Below are 16,571 nucleotides of genomic sequence, written 5' to 3' on the forward strand. Positions count from 1 at the left end.
AATCAATTAAATATTTTCTACAGATATGACAAGTCTTCAAGTCATGAGTATGAAGTTCAATGACATTACGTCACTGGAAAATGACCTGATCCTTGGATTTACTGGAATGACTAAGCTTGAACTCAGAGAAAACCCACTCAGACACAAACCACATCATTGGAAGGTAACAAGCAAGAGGCCGGTTCAAATTAGCTACTGATTCAAGTATGGAACTAGTGTTTATTCTTCAATGTGTTGATTATGTATTGACTGCAAACTAGACTGGTTCAGGTGTGGTATATGTATGTGTTGGCAACCATTTAGTTTAGTTTTTTTATGCTCCATGCAGGGTTTGAACTTCATTTTGCTGGGAAAAGTGAATAAAGCCGAGGCAGATATTTCTGATTCATAACACACTGTATATCAAAATGCAGCATTGAGGCAACTTATCTCATCATGTCTGTGTCAATCAAAATATATGTAAGTAACCTCTTTTTATTTCAATAACATTTTTAAAAATAATTAAACAACTTAAACAATGGTGAATAGTGAAAAGGGGACTACACTGTCTAGCGATCCTGCTAAATCTGCCATTTAACATCCCATACTGTATTTGTTGTTCTCGGATAAAAACTGTTACTCTTAATTATCCCTGTGATCTGTATCCTTGTAATATGACATTAAGCAATATCTACTGTAGAGCGCCTTTTTTTAGAGACTGAAGAACCACAATGGCCTGGTAGGAAGTCTTGAAGTCCTCCTGAGTAAGTCCTCAGTTCATCAATACTGACATAGCCTTCAAATAGAATAAACATTGTTACATTATAAATATTTTCATTATTCTAGAAAGGGTGTATTTCTATCATTGATAATACATTCGTATGGAAAGCACATGATAAAGATAGTTGTAAGAATGCTGGGTGATAAGTATTTGTTTTACCTGTAACCATGTTATTAACTGGGTAATGTTGTACTTCACAACACAGAGCCGCCTCTCTTTTGGGAGTATTCGGAGTATCCAGAAAGGGTACCTCATGGCTATTTCATAAAAATAGTTTACTTGTTTAGTGTGAGCACATTATACTGAACAGCTGTAACCATTGCATAGGAAAATATGACCCCTAGTGGTAGAAATGTAAAAAAGCATGCTCTGTTCTGGACCAATGATTTATACACTTTGTGTACAAAACATTAAGGACATTAAGGCTCTTTCCATGACATAGACTGACTAGGTGAATCCAGGTGTAAGCTATGATCCCTTATTGATGTCACTTGTTAATTCCACTTCAATCAGTGTAGATGAAGGGGTTAAGAAGGATTTTTAAGCCTTGAGACAATTGAGACATAGATTGTGTATGTGTGCCATTCAGAGGGTGAATGGGCAAGACAAAATATTTAAGTGCCTTTGAACGGGGTATGTTAGTAGGTGCCAGGCACACCGGTTTGTGTCAAGAACTGCAATGCTGCTGGGTTTTTCACACTCAACAGTTTCCTGTGTGTATCAAGAATGGTCCACCACTTAAAGGACATCCAGCCAACTTGACACAACTGTGGGAGGCATTGGAGTCAACATGGGCCAGCATCCCTGTGGAATGCTTTCGACACCTTGTAGAGTCCATGGCCCGATGAATTGAGGCTGTTCTGTGCAACTCAATATTAAGAAGGCGTTCCTAATGTTTGGTATACTCAGTGTACATACACTACCAGTCAAAAGTTTGGACACACATACTCATTCAAGGGTTTTTCTTTCTTTAAAAAATGTTTTACATTGTAGAATAATAGTGAAGACATCAAAACTATGAAAAAACACATATGGAATCATGTAATTACCAAAAACGTGTTAAACAAATCAAAATATATTTTATATTTGAGATACTTCAAATGCTACCCTTTGCCTTGATGACAGCTTTGCACACGCTTGGCATTCTCTCAACCAGCTTCATGAGGTAGTCACCTGGAATGCATTTAAATTAACAGGTGTGCCTGATTTAAAAGTTAATTTGTGGAATTTCTTTCCTTCTTAATGAGTTTGAGCCAATCAGTTGTGTTGTGACAAGGTAGGGGTGGTTTACAGAAGATAGCCCTATTTAGTAAAAGACCAAGTCCATATTATGGCAAGAACAGCTCAAATAAGCAAAGAGAAACGACAGTCCATCATTACTTTAAGACATGAAGGTCAGTCAATACGGAACATTTCAAGAACTTTGAAAGTTTCAAGTGCAGTCGCAAAAACCATCAAGTTCTATGATGAAACTGGCTCCCATGAGGACCGCCACAGGAATGGAAGACCCAGAGTTACCTCTGCTGCAGAGGATAAGTTCATTAGAGTTACCAGCCTCAGAAATTGCAGCCCAAATAAATGCTTCACAGAGTTCAAGTAACAGACACATCTCAACCTCAACTGTTCAGAGGAGACTGTGTGAATCAGGCCTTCATGGTCGAATTGCTGCAAAGAAACCACTACTAAAGGACACCAATAATAAGAAGAGACTTGCTTGGGCCAAGAAACACGAGCAATGGACATTAGACCGGTGGAAATGTGTCCTTTGGTCTGGAATCCAAATTGGAGATTTTTGGTTCCAACCGCTGTGTCTTTGTGAGACGTGGTGTGGGTGAACAGATGATCTCCGTATGTGTATTTTCCACCATAAAGCATGTTGGAGGAGGTGTTATGGTGTGGGGGTGCTTTGCTGGTGACACTGTCTGTGATTTATTTAGAATTCAAGGCACACTTAACCAGCATGGCTACCACAGCATTCTGCAGCGATACGCCATCCCATCTGGTTTGGGCTTAGTGGGACTATCATTTGTTTTTCAACAGGATAATCACCCAACACACCCCCAGGCTGTGTAAGGGCTATTTTACCAAGAGGGAGAGTGATGGTGCTGCATCAGATGAACTGGCCTCCACAATCCCCCGACCTCAACCCAATTGAGATGGTTTGGGATGAGTCGGACCGCAGAGGGAAGGAAAAGCAGCCAACAAGTGCTCAGCATATGTGGGAACTCCTTCAAGACTGTTGGAAAAGCATGCCAGGTGAAGCTGGTTGAGAGAATGCCAAGAGTGTGCAAAGCTGTCATCAAGGCAAAGGGTGGCTATTTGAAGAATCTCAAGTAGAAAATATATTTTGATTTCTTTAACACTTTTTTGGTTACTACATGATTCCATATGTGTTATTTCATAGTTTTGATGTCTTCACTATTATCCTACAATGTAGAAAATAGTAAAAATTAAGAAAAAACCTTGAATGAGTAGGTGTGTCCAAACTTTTGACTGGTACTGTAGGTAATTGTTCTGAACCCCTCAAAATTAGTAGCTGATCAGGAGATCCATACAAGATGCAGTACATACCAACTATTGATGTCTGTGTGATCACAGTAATCTCCACTGCAGTCCTCTTCCTTCTGCCTATTGCCCAATGCCAATATGTCATCTGAATCCTTACAATAGAAATACAATACATATACAAATGTATTGTGCTTAAAGTGAACAAATTATGATTTTCACTAAATTGAAACTAAGATGAAGAAGAGCATTTTTTTACCTCTGTTTCAACAGCCTTTGCATTATCCTCCTGCTCCCAAATGAATCTCCCAACCACTGCTTTCACCACTGAAAAGGTAAATGATTTACATATTTTGTGTGCATATTTTTCAGTGTGATGGAGAATATTATTATGGGAATTTTTTTTGCATTATGACAGTCATGCAAAATACAAGGGAAGGAAAGCTGATATATGATCTACTTACCCTCCTGGACAGAGACTGGAGGCAGCACATAATGACCGATGCACACCGACTTGACACTGTGGCATTTCTCACAAGCAGCTAGATAGAAGCTGTGAAAAACTGTCAGCCTGTTCTCAGCATAGTCCCCACTCTCAAATATCCTGAAATATAAATAAACAAATGTATGTCAATGGGTCTACATTTCGATTTACATTTCCTGGGATGCACTGCTCACGAAGAAACCATGCCCCCTAGAGGCGGGCCTATGACAGTGACACAGCAGGAATCAGGACAAAAAGGCCACGTTTTACAAAGGAAAATCAGTGAACAAGGAAATAAAGACATCATGCTCAGCTGGGCTGACCAAAGGTAAAAACAAAAGAAAACAAACGCAACATCCGAAGTGGCTATTTTAATGTATAAATAAGTAGGAATTAATCTGGACGGTTAGGAGTCACAATTCGTGAAGTGGAAACACTTGATTAGAGAGCTGTCTAGCTAGGTGTGCATAGCTAACGTTAGCTAGCTGCTAGCTAGCTAGCCTACCTGACTGTATCAGGACAGGTGGCATCCTCACTGAAAAGGTAGTCTGCAGTCTCCCAACTTGTAATAGCTCCACCCTCCGATACTGAAATGGAAATTTAGTGCACTCAATAAATTATGAAACTGGTATCCCAAATTCATTATTTTATTCAAGTTTAGCTAAGTAGCCTTGAGCTAGCTAGCTAACTTACCCCAAAACCAACAGACTCCTCTTCTCACGCTATTTGAGAACCATGCAGTTCTATTTGTGAACATACTTTGCAATGACTGTTCAAAGGTTTCCGGTTTTTTTTTAAATTATAAATAGTGTTTATAAAATGTTTGTCCTTGTCGAACAGAAAACCTTGGGATGTTGAGCAAATCATCAAGGTGAGGATGATGTCGATGATCGGTCGCGGGCCTGCTGCTGCTGATAGTGGCAGCTGAGGGCGCGAGCAGCGCAGCATGGACATCTTGGCGGTAAAAAAGGTATGTACTCTAATCACCTCGATATTATAATGTCCACAACAGTTGTCAAATTGACGGTTTAACTCGCAGGCTACTGTCTGGCTAAAGCCTATGCCAAATAAATCCTATAACACAATCACAGCTCCTCAACTCACTGTCGGGACATGAAAAGGGAGAGAACAATGCCAGCATGGCAATAAACAAATATTCAATGCCCAGGCTGATATTATAGAGACTAGAGACGGATTTTATAGACAAGTATTACAAATATAAATATTATGATTAGGCTACTAGGTCTGTTATAACAAAGCCAAATAGTAAAATGTTCTGAGTGCTGTATTTTCCTTGGTGAGCAGTTTGTGAAGGTCTAAACAGAGAATGATAATCCTCTTAACAACATAAGCACCAAGCTAATTTTTTGTCCATGTCCAGACTGTCGACCTCCCAGTCCAGACGTATTATGTACGGTGGCAACAGAGTCAGCATTATGGAAATATCTGGCATGGCTACCTCCACATTTGGAGAATATCTGCTACCATCCAATTGACTTTTGCAAAGAGAGAGGTGTTGTTTAAAAAAGTATATTTACCCAACCTCAAAATGCTGGCCAGTGATACTCGGAATTGGTTTGTGAAGAAGCAGATGAGCAGCCGGAGACCATCTGGCCAGAAGAAGAAAACATGGGCTGCCAAAATCCTGAGGCACCATAGGGAACGGTTACTGAAGGAGCTGGATGTCAACAAGGTGCTGCCATACCTTGTGTATGACAGGGTGTTCTCTCTGGGGGAATGCAAGGACATCCTGGGTTATGACACCAATAAGAAAAGGGCAGAGATATTTCTGGACAAGTTGTCTTTGAAGGGCCCGGGGGCGTTCTGTGCATTCTGCTCTGTTCTGGAGGAGGTGTGTCCACACTTGCTAACCTGTTTTCTGCTGGATATTGAAGGTACCGTAATTCACAGTCTTTAAATCACAAAATATGTAATTTCTGTCAGTTTCATTGGAAAATGTGCCATGTGCCATGTGCCAATTGTTAGTGGCTGGAGGTTTTAACCCATTCAAAGCTACCATTTTTTCCTAAGAACTGGGACAAAATAGCCACTTTAAACCACAGCAGTGAAGAGATTATTGTCTGTCCAGTGAGATATGTTGTAACATATGGCCCCTGCATCAGTGCTAGACAGTCCATTGTCCCAATTAGTTCAATGAAGAAAACTATAGACATAGGGTAATCAACATTCTGTACTGTCTTCAATTTTGTTTGTATTTTTGTTTACATGTTCATATTGTGGATTATTTTTTATTTTTTTCTGGTGTTTAGGCCTAAACAAAGGAATTATGACATGGCATATTGATTTTGTTACATGATTTAATTCATCATCTGGGGAAAATGAAGTGTGTTGTCACACCAGTATTTCTTCACCTGGTGGTAGAATTAGTTTGAATATCATGGAGGCTTTCACTCATTGTTATTATTATATTATCTCTTACAGATCAGCCTGTGTTGAGGAGCTGTCAAAACCAGGAGGGGAGAATCATGGCTCCTCACAACCAGGGTGTGTTTCTATCTCAGGAGCATACAGTGATGCACCCTCTATTAATCTATAATGACCCTCTCTTCAACACCAGGTGAGCAATAATGTCTACAAAGAAAACTGCATTCTGCAGCAACCTTACCATCGCCTACAATAGGCTGTAGATATAGTACCTACTTATAACCACATGATGGTGATATGAGCTGACTTTATTGGGGGTCAGTGGTCTTCTGGCCCTGATGCTGGGACACAGCTGAATTAATCAGTGTGTTTTACACCTTACCTTTAATGATCAATAAGTTGTGTCTTTAAAGTATTTCATTTGAACCAATTTAGCTGATGTTTGGCAATTCTAACTCTAGAGACCATGTTAGCAAATCTCACACATGCTGTTACCTTCAGATGGCAAGGACTTAAGTCTACAGTAGTGCTGAGCAATTAACTGACATTTCGGTTATTTTTCGTTTTTTAAATAACTAATTGACCGACATCGGTTCAATTATTTGAATTCCATTGAGTTCTGTTTATTTCTGTGAACTCAATGTGCACATTGTGCAGTTTCTCTAGAGATAAATCAGATCAAGCCCGAACTGTGCGATGTAGTAGGGAGTTGAAGTTTCCAACAAGCCAATATTATACATAGTTTAGCGCAGAAAACATGGTAATTAACTACAATGTCCATAATCCATTGCACACATACTTGTCCGGTCTGTGTTTCTTTTATGCCTGCTATGTAAAAGAGAGAAGAATGCGCGATTGAGAGGGATAGAGACTCGAGAGCAGTTGCTTCACGAGGTATCTCTACCTGAAATACATTAGCTAAGGGATTGATAGTTGGTATTCAGCAGTCATAAAAGTATGCCTTATTTACTTTGAAAACGACTAAAATAGTGATTTTGTCAGACAGCATAGTTAGCAGCTCTACAGAGATGAGATGACTTGGAATTAAATAATAAAGTCATCAAATAAAACAAATGTAATATACACAATAACTGAAATATTTTATTAAAGTAAAGTAATGTGAATAAATTATGGTTAATAAGTGATAAGCATTAATGGGCAGTCACTACCGTCATGGGACTTGTATTAATTGTTTTATTCTGTGTTGTTACAGCATTCAACCCACATAAAAAAAGAAACATCGAAAACCGTGATTATTTTTTAATCGAACCGAAACCAAACCGACCTCAAAAAGGACTAATCGCTCAGCACTAGTCTATAGTGTCCGCTCTATTGAACAAAGTGGTCCTCTGATTGATTAGCAGTGGATGTACAGCATTCGAAACAGGAAAATATTTGCTTCTCAAGCAACCCTAGTATCCACAATTGGTGATTAGAGACAGATATAATGACTTAATACCTTTCTGTACAAAATGTTTGTATTTGCATAATAAACATTTTAAAAAATAGTCTTCATTATAATATTATTGCATTGATTTTAGGAAATGCTGCTCTTATGTGTATTTTGTGTTGTATGCCCACTCTCAGATAGGCTTCTCCTCTGATGTTTTCATCAAGGATTATAGATTATTCATGCATAGATTCTTCTTCAAATCCCCTTATGAATTTGACATAGGGCCTACTTTACCAAGGAAATACCAAGAAAATTGGGGAACTGGATATCGTAGGGAGTGGGAGGGAGGGTTTTTGTTGTTATTTTTATTTGTCTGGTCTGGTGTCACATGATGGACATGTTAATTATTTAGTTCTCATCATTAGTGAGGGGTTGCTTGCAGGTCAAGAGCTTATAGGCTAGCTGCCACAGATGCATGCCAATACCAATTTGGTTTTGTCTCTCTAATGTCATGTAGCCTTGTGTTTTGTATCTTGAGGAGACTATAAAATAATATATTACTGTGCGGGCAGTGGACAGTGTGCTATCTGCTGTGAAATTGATTGTGGAATGCTTCTGTGTGCTCTTGATGCCAGCATGGCTGTCACAGTGGGCTGTGTACTATAAATCAAGCCCTGATGATGCTCAGCTTAGAATCTGGTTAGAAAACCTAGATGTCAATGTGCAGGTCCATATGTTTATATATTACCTACTTACTGTCATATTAGGTGCAGTATATTGCCTGTATGGGAGGGATGAATATAATATTGGCAAATCCTTACATGAAATCCAGCTGGTACTAAGTGATTTGGAGAGACCGAGTCAAAGTGGAAAGTGGACAAGAGACTAGGGTTGTGGTGGTCACAAAATTTCGTCAGCCAGTGATTGTCAAGCAAATAACTGTTGGTCTCACGGTAATTGACCGTTAATTAACATAAACACATTTAGCATCTCCTGGCTTCCACACATAGCCTACAAGCCACTGATGCAGACCTTTGGAACATCTACATTTTAAAAAGTCTAATAAATCCATGTAATATAGCCTACACCTTCACAATAAATCCATTATTTATTTTAGACAGGTCTAAAGAAGCATGATATGAAGAAAATGTAGTCTATTTCAGAAGAACAGAATAGCATACTCTGAGTTGTCCTTATGTTAGGTCCTGATCTGGCTATGCCAAATGGCTGTATGCTACACTAGTTCATTTAGCAGGCAAGATTTGCTTAGAATTCCGTGGCATTATTTAATATTATTTCATAGTATGAAGAATACAATTGAACAAAGCTGAATAAAGTATAAATATTTTCTCCAAACGATTTGAGTGCACACATGTGGCTATTCTGTGTTGAGTTTAACAACGAAATAGGTACTCCTATATGCTTAATTTAGAGATATTAATGTAACTTTAGTTGTTCTACAAACGTTGGGCTATATGTTTTGATTTTTAATACATTGTAAGGCTGCGTGATGCGACTCTAATGATGATTTGAAAAAAGTAGCTTGAAAGGCATGAGTTCTGCTTTGTTTTTTGCGCAGGCTGTACACACTTCATTAGTCTCTCATTCACAATTTGACAAGCACTTGATAATGCCTCGATTTTCACAGCGGCATCCCGTTTGTGGCCGTAATGCACCCGAGGTGCATATTGAAGATATTGGAAGAACTGTCCACAAGATGAGTAGGCCTAACGAACAGCAAAAGCACTAGCCTATGTCAATCTACTATCCCCCATAGTACAAAAGTCGACCTATTCTATTCTGTGTGTCAGGGCGTGCTGTAGGTGCAATGGTGGAATCAAACGCAGGACTCAGAACGATATTCCAAAGGCTTGTATTACTGCCCAAACTAAGGCAAAAGGACAACTTTGCCCGAAGGCGAAAAATACGCACGAAGGCGAAAAGTAACAGCGCACAAACAGGTGCGACAACGGTAACTGCGCACAAACAGGTGCGAAAATACTCCAGCGTAGTGGAGAGAAGCTCAACCGAGCAATACACACAACTGACGGAAAATAATTACACACAACACTAGACAAACACAACGAGAAACTTATAGGACACTAATTACGCCAAAACAGAAACAGGTGTGGAAACAAACAGACAAAAGCAAACGAACATGAAACATACAGCGGTGGCAGCTAGAATTCCGGAGACGACGAACGCCGAAACCTGCCCGAACAAGGGAGAGAGGCAGCCTCGGCCGAAACCGTGACAGTACCCCCCCCTTGACGCGTGGCTCCAGACGTGCGCCGACTCCGGCCTCGGGGACGACCAGGAGGACGCGGAGCAGGGCGCGTCGGATGTTCCCGATGGAATTCCGTCAGGAGCGACGGGTCCAAAACGTCTCTCCTCGGCACCCAGCACCGCTCCTCCGGACCGTACCCCTCCCACTCCACTAGATACTGGAGACCCCCCATCCGACGTCTCGAATCCAAGATGGATCTCACGGAGTACGCCGGTGCCCCCTCGATGTCCAACGGGGGCGGAGGAGTCTCCAAGATCTCATTTTCTTGGAGTGGGCCCGCTACCACCGGCCTGAGAAGGGACACATGGAACGAGGGGTTAATACACTTATACTCCACAGGTAGCTGTAATCTATAACATACCTCGTTCAACCTTCTCAGGACTTTAAATGGCCCTACAAACCGCCGACCCAGTTTCCGACAGGGCAGGCGGAGGGGCAGGTTTCTGGTAGAGAGCCAGACTCGATCACCAGGTGCGTACACCGGTGCCTCACTGCGGTGGAGATCAGCGCTCGCCTTCTGACGTCGGAGGGCCCGCTGCAGGTGGACGTGTGCAGCGTTCCAAGTCTCCTCCGAGCGCCGCGCCCACTCATCCACCGCAGGAGCCTCGATCTGGCTCTGCTGCCAGGGTGCCAGAACCGGCTGGTAACCTAACACACATTGAAATGGAGTTAGGTTAGTGGAGGAATGGCGTAGGGAATTCTGGGCCATCTCGGCCCAGGGAACGTACCTTGACCACTCCTCCGGCCGGTCCTGGCAGTATGTTCTGAGAAACCTACCCACATCCTGGTTTACGCGTTCCACCTGCCCATTACTCTCCGGGTGGTAACCCGAGGTGAGGCTCACCGAGACCCCCAACCGCTCCATAAACGCTCTCCAGACTCTGGAGGTGAATTGGGGACCCCGATCAGCCACAATGTCCTCGGGTACCCCGTAGTGCCGGAACACATGGGTAAACAGTGCCTCGGCAGTTTGTAGGGCAGTAGGAAGACCCGGCATGGGGAGCAAACGACAGGCCTTAGAGAACCGGTCCACAACGACCAGGATGGTAGTATTCCCTTGGGAGAGGGGAAGGTCTGTTATAAAGTCCACTGAGAGGTGGGACCATGGTCGTTGTGGAACGGGCAGGGGTAGCAACTTACCCCTAGGTAGATGTCTAGGCGCCTTACACTGGGCGCACACCGAGCAGGAGGAAACATAAACCCTCACATCCCTTGCCAACGTGGGCCACCAGTACTTGGCACTAAGACAGTGCACTGTCCGGCCGATACCCGGATGTCCAGAGGAGGGTGACGTGTGAGCCCAATAGATCAATCGATCCCGAACCTCGAGCGGAACGTACTTCCGACCCTCCGGGCACTGTGGTGGACTAGGGTCGGTGCGTAACGCCCGCTCGAGTTCAGCATCGACCTCCCACACTACCGGTGCCACCAGACACGACTCAGGCAGTATGGGAGTGGGCTCCACGGACCTCTCCTCCGTGTCATACCGCCGAGACAGCGCATCTGCCTTGCCATTCTGTGACCCAGGGATGTACGTGATCTTAAAAGTAAACCTGGTCAAGAACATACTCCATCTTGCCTGGCGAGGGTTCAGCCTCCTCGCCGCCCGGATGTACTCCAGGTTACGGTGGTCCGTCAAAATGAGGAAAGGGTGTTGAGCCCCCTCAAGCCAGTGCCTCCACACCTTTAGAGCCTGTACCACGGCTAACAGCTCCCTGTCCCCTACGTCATAGTTCCGCTCCGCCGGACTGAGCTTCTTGGAATAAAAAGCACAGGGGCGGAGTTTAGGTGGCGCGCCAGACCGTTGTGAAAGCACGGCTCCTAAACCGGCCTCCGACGCGTCCACCTCTACCTGGAACGGCAAAGAGGGATCCGGATGCGCCAGCACCGGGGCCGAGGTAAACAGGTCCTTCAGCCTCCCAAACGCCCTGTCCGCCTCGGCCGACCACTGCAGACGCACCGGACCCCCCTTCAACAGAGACGTGATGGGAGCTGCCACCTGTCCAAAACCCCGGATAAACCTCCTGTAGTAATTTGCAAACCCCAAAAACTGCTGCACCTCCTTCACAGTGGTTGGTGTTTGCCAATTACGCACGGCCGACACCCGGTCTACCTCCATCTTCACCCCTGACGCAGACAACTGATAACCCAAAAAGGAGACCGACTCCTGGAAAAACAGACACTTCTCTGCCTTCACATACAGGTCGTGCTCCACCAGCCTCCGCAACACTCTACGCACCAGGGCCACATGCTCGACACGGGTAGGCGAGTACATGAGAATGTCATCAATGTACACCACCACCCCCTGCCCCTGCATGTCCCTGAAGATCTCATCCACGAATGATTGGAAAACTGACGGAGCGTTCATCAACCCGTATGGCATGACCAGATACTCGTAATGGCCCGAGGTGGTACTAAAGGCTGTTTTCCATTCATCACCCTCCCTGATGCGCACCAAGTTGTACGCGCTCCTGAGATCTAATTTCGTGAAGAAACGCGCCCCATGCAACGACTCAGTCATGGTCGCAATCAGCGGGAGTGGATAACTATACTTCACCGTAATCTGATTGAGACCACGGTAATCGATGCACGGGCGCAAACCACCATCCTTTTTCTTCACAAAAAAGAAACTCGAGGACGCAGGGGAAGTGGAAGGCCGTATGTATCCTTGTCTCAGAGATTCGTCTATGTAAATCTCCATAGCTTTCTTCTCCTCCTGAGACAGAGGATACACATGGCTCCGTGGGAGCGCAGCTCCTGCCTGGAGGTCTATCGCACAGTCCCCCTGCCTATGGGGTGGCAACCGCGTCGCCCTCGCCTTACTAAACGCAATAGCCAAATCCCCATACTCAGGTGGAACGTGCAATGCGGGCACCTGGTTTGGATTCTCCACCGAGGTAGCCCCTACGGAAACGCCCAAACATCTACCCACTCACTGAGCAGACCACTCCATCAGAGCCCTCTCCTGCCACGAAATAGCTGGGTTATGGGTACTCAACCAGGGCATGCCCAGCACCACCGGATACGCAGGAGAGTCAATCAGGAACAGCTGAATCATCTCCTGATGATCCCCCTGCGCACACATCCTAAGTGGCGCCGTGACTTCCCTGATTAAGCCCGTACCCAACGGACGACTATCTAGGGCATGAACGGGGAAAGGAACATCAACAGGAATAAGGGGAATCCCTAACGCTAAACAAAACTTTTTATCAATAAAATTCCCAGCCGCGCCTGAATCTACCAGCGCCTTATGCTGGGAATGAGGTGCTACCTGTGGAAAACTGACAGGCATACAAAAATGGGCAACAGTGAGCTCTGGGTGAGTGGGGCGCCTACTCACCTGGAGGGAATCCCCAGTGCGGGACCTGTCGTCATCTCCCCTAGGAGGCCATCCCCAGCACCTAGCCGCGGTGTGTCCTCCCCGACCACAGTTGGTGCAGTGGATGGACCCCCTAGCCTGCCGACTCCTCCTCTCTCTAGCGCCAGCGCCCCCGAGCTCCATACGACACGGCTCGGAGGCGCTGGAGGGTGAAATGGACGGACCCTCCGCAGGACGTCCGCGGGTAGCCAGTAGGTTATCCAGCCTGATGGACATGTCGACCAGCTGGTCGAAAGAGAGGCTGGTGTCCCTACAAGCCAGCTCCCGACGGACGTCCTCTCGTAGGCTACATCTGTATAGATCGATGAGGGCCCGATCATTCCACCCTGCATCTGCCGCTAGAGTACGGAATTCGAGAGCGAATTCCTGGGCACTCCTCCTCCCCTGCCGGAGGAAGACCAGACGCTCCCCCGCCGCTTTCCCCTCCGGGGGATGGTCAAACACCGCCCTGAAGCGGCGGGAGAACTCGTCGTAGGTAATCGTCGTGGCGTCGATCTTCCTCCACTCCGCGTTGGCCCACTCCAACGCTTTTCCGGCCAGGCAGGAGATCAGGGCGGACACGCTCTCATGCCCCGAAGGTGCCGGGTGCACTGTGGCCAGGTATAGCTCCACCTGGAGTAGGAATCCCTGACACCCAGCCGCGGTTCCGTCGTAGGCCCTCGGGAGAGATAGTCGGACTCCTCGAGGTTCCGGCGCTGGAATGGGCGGGCTGGCCGATGGTGCTGGCAGGGAGGGAGACGGTGGAGGCGTACCCCAGCCTCGGAGGGTGGAAATCACCTCCTGCAGGGCGGTCCCCATCTGCAGGATCTGATCTCGTTGGTCCCGAACCTGGGCCTCCAGTCTCGTCTGGGCTGCTTCGGCTCCTGCTGATTCCATTGAAGGTGTGTAATTCTGTCAGGGCGTGCTGTAGGTGCAATGGTGGAATCAAACGCAGGACTCAGAACGATATTCCAAAGGCTTGTATTACTGCCCAAACTAAGGCAAAAGGACAACTTTGCCCGAAGGCGAAAAATACGCACAAAGGCGAAAAGTAACAGCGCACAAACAGGTGCGACAACGGTAACTGCGCACAAACAGGTGCGATAATACTCCAGCGTAGTGGAGAGAAGCTCAACCGAGCAATACACACAACTGACGGAAAATAATTACACACAACACTAGACAAACACAACGAGAAACTTATAGGACACTAATTACGCCAAAACAGAAACAGGTGTGGAAACAAACAGACAAAAGCAAACGAACATGAAACATACAGCGGTGGCAGCTAGAATTCCGGAGAAGACGAACGCCGAAACCTGCCCGAACAAGGGAGAGAGGCAGCCTCGGCCGAAACCGTGACACTGTGTGAGAACGAAATATTCCAAACATAGTCTGGGACAGTTGTGGAATGCAATAGATCCCAAATTAATACAACCACTAGCATCCCCAAAAACTTTTTTACGCAATGTGGCTGACGCAACAGATCAGAACGTTTAGCTTAAAATGTTGATAAACTATTAGGATATTTCTTCACATTATAAGCGCAGCAATGCGGACATGGCAGGAAAACGCCAAATGACCGCAAATGCGATTATGCTTGTAATGGTTTTATTATAAAGGTGCATTTTTATGGTGAAAATGATCTTCCCCAAACTTGAAACTCATGCGCTGCTTATGTATGCCAGTTAGGCTCTAAACCCCTTGTTAAACGGATGAATGTGCTTCATTTTAAGAAGTTATTTGGCCACTTTAGTTGTGATACAAACCTTATCAAAACATATAGGCCTATGGGCTAGGCTACATGAGGTGTGCGACTATGATTAGAAAAAGTCGCAAAAAAAGGCAGTTTCTTATGCTGGGCATCATTCACAAGTGATAATATATAATTCACAAGTGATAGGCTAATATTGTCACCAATCAGACTATTCTTGATTTAATCTTGTCTTTACATATACTAAATAATATATGTGTGAAATTTGTGTATGCTACTAATGACCATCAGCAGCATCAGAGCTTGGAGAAGCCTAATTACTGTGACTAAATGGTCACGTGGAATTTGACTGCCTTCATGACTCGTGACCGCCGGTGTGGCGGTAATACAGTCACCGCAACAGCCCTACAAGAGACCTCTCGTATTAGATAGAAAATTCTCCCTTATTTACAGTGTTCAAGTACTATGGCAAGTATGAATAATGTATGCACTCACTAACTGTAAGTCGCTCTGGATAAGAGCGTCTGCTAAATGACTACAATGTAAAAGTATGCTGCTAACCAATGGTCAAAATCAAATCTATAAGCACATAACCATTCTGTGTTTGAGTCCCTCCATGACAACAGTAAGGCCAGAGGGTTTTGTCGCACAACCCCCAACGAATGTTGATGTGAAAATATGTGCATCTGAGCAGAACATGAGCCCTACCAAACAAGACACATCAACTAGCTTGAAATAGAATAGTACAACAGAAAATTCTAGAGCTGCTTTTTCGGTCTTGTTTGTTATATCACAACAATGACGTAATTGGTTGCTATAATTTCTAGTATTGTCTTTAAAATATCCCAACTGGTGATGAGAAATACTGCTCGGGTTGGAAGCATTTCTTTAAAATATGCATGTTTATGCATGAGGTTTATTTTCCATTACAGCTGTAAGCACGCTTTGTTGATATAGCATTCTGTTTCAGGCATAATGTGAAAAGTCAGCAAGTCTGCTGCTTTCTTATTTACGAACACAATAATTCTTTCTGTGCAGAATGTTTTAAGGATAAAATAGTGTTTTCTGGTTTGGGTTGGGTACAATACTGACAGGAGTTATTCAATAGCTCTGTTATCTGGGAGTTTAGAAGCTTTCTCTCAGAGCGAGATTCACAGCAGAATTCCAGAGCCTTTTTTTACAGAAAAAATAACAGTTTCTCTGTCATCAGTTGTGGATTCACTGGAACAGATAAATAATGCTCAACATAATGAGATGTCATTATGAAATGGGAGATGGAGGAAAGGAAGTAGTGGTAATGAGGATTCCATGGTGATTGGTGATTGGCTATGAAGGCCAGTTAAGGCAGGGTATTGGAGAGGGGTGGGGGGCAGGTTGGGGTGGGGTCAAGGCAAGGGACAGAGGTATAAATGTGGCCCAATGAGGATAAACAGGGTGAAACAGCTGCTTTAAGACATCATGAGATGGCTAGCCAGTGTTCTCTCTGTCTTTACTGTACATTATGTAGGCTAACAGCACTGGACTGTACAGCACTGAGTCTGACTCATGGTGTCGGTCAGCTTCTAGTTTTCTATGCTCTTTTTTATGAATGACTCTTTGATTCTGAGTCAGCACTCTACACAACAGCCTATAATAAAGTGTTAATAACATGGTAGGAGGATGGTAACAAGGTATACCTATAGGTC

The 16,571-nt window shown here is 44.5% G+C and overlaps 1 protein-coding gene across 1 annotated transcript; it reads right to left on the bottom strand.

The window, feature by feature from the left end:
* Nucleotides 1-626: 626 nt before the first annotated feature.
* Nucleotides 627-4,506, bottom strand: LOC311127756 (telomere repeats-binding bouquet formation protein 2-like; the record flags this gene model as incomplete). Its single annotated transcript, XM_084159629.1, has 7 exons — nt 627-775; nt 920-1,017; nt 3,332-3,420; nt 3,525-3,592; nt 3,730-3,869; nt 4,255-4,336; nt 4,443-4,506. The coding sequence occupies 7 exons, from the start codon at nt 4,504-4,506 to the stop codon at nt 660-662; spliced, it is 657 nt and encodes a 218-aa protein (XP_084015755.1). The 3' UTR covers nt 627-659.
* Nucleotides 4,507-16,571: the final 12,065 nt, after the last annotated feature.

The sequence above is a fragment of the Coregonus lavaretus genome, assembly GCF_964263955.1.
Source record: "Coregonus lavaretus genome assembly, chromosome: 4".
Lineage (NCBI taxonomy): Eukaryota > Metazoa > Chordata > Actinopteri > Salmoniformes > Salmonidae > Coregonus > Coregonus lavaretus.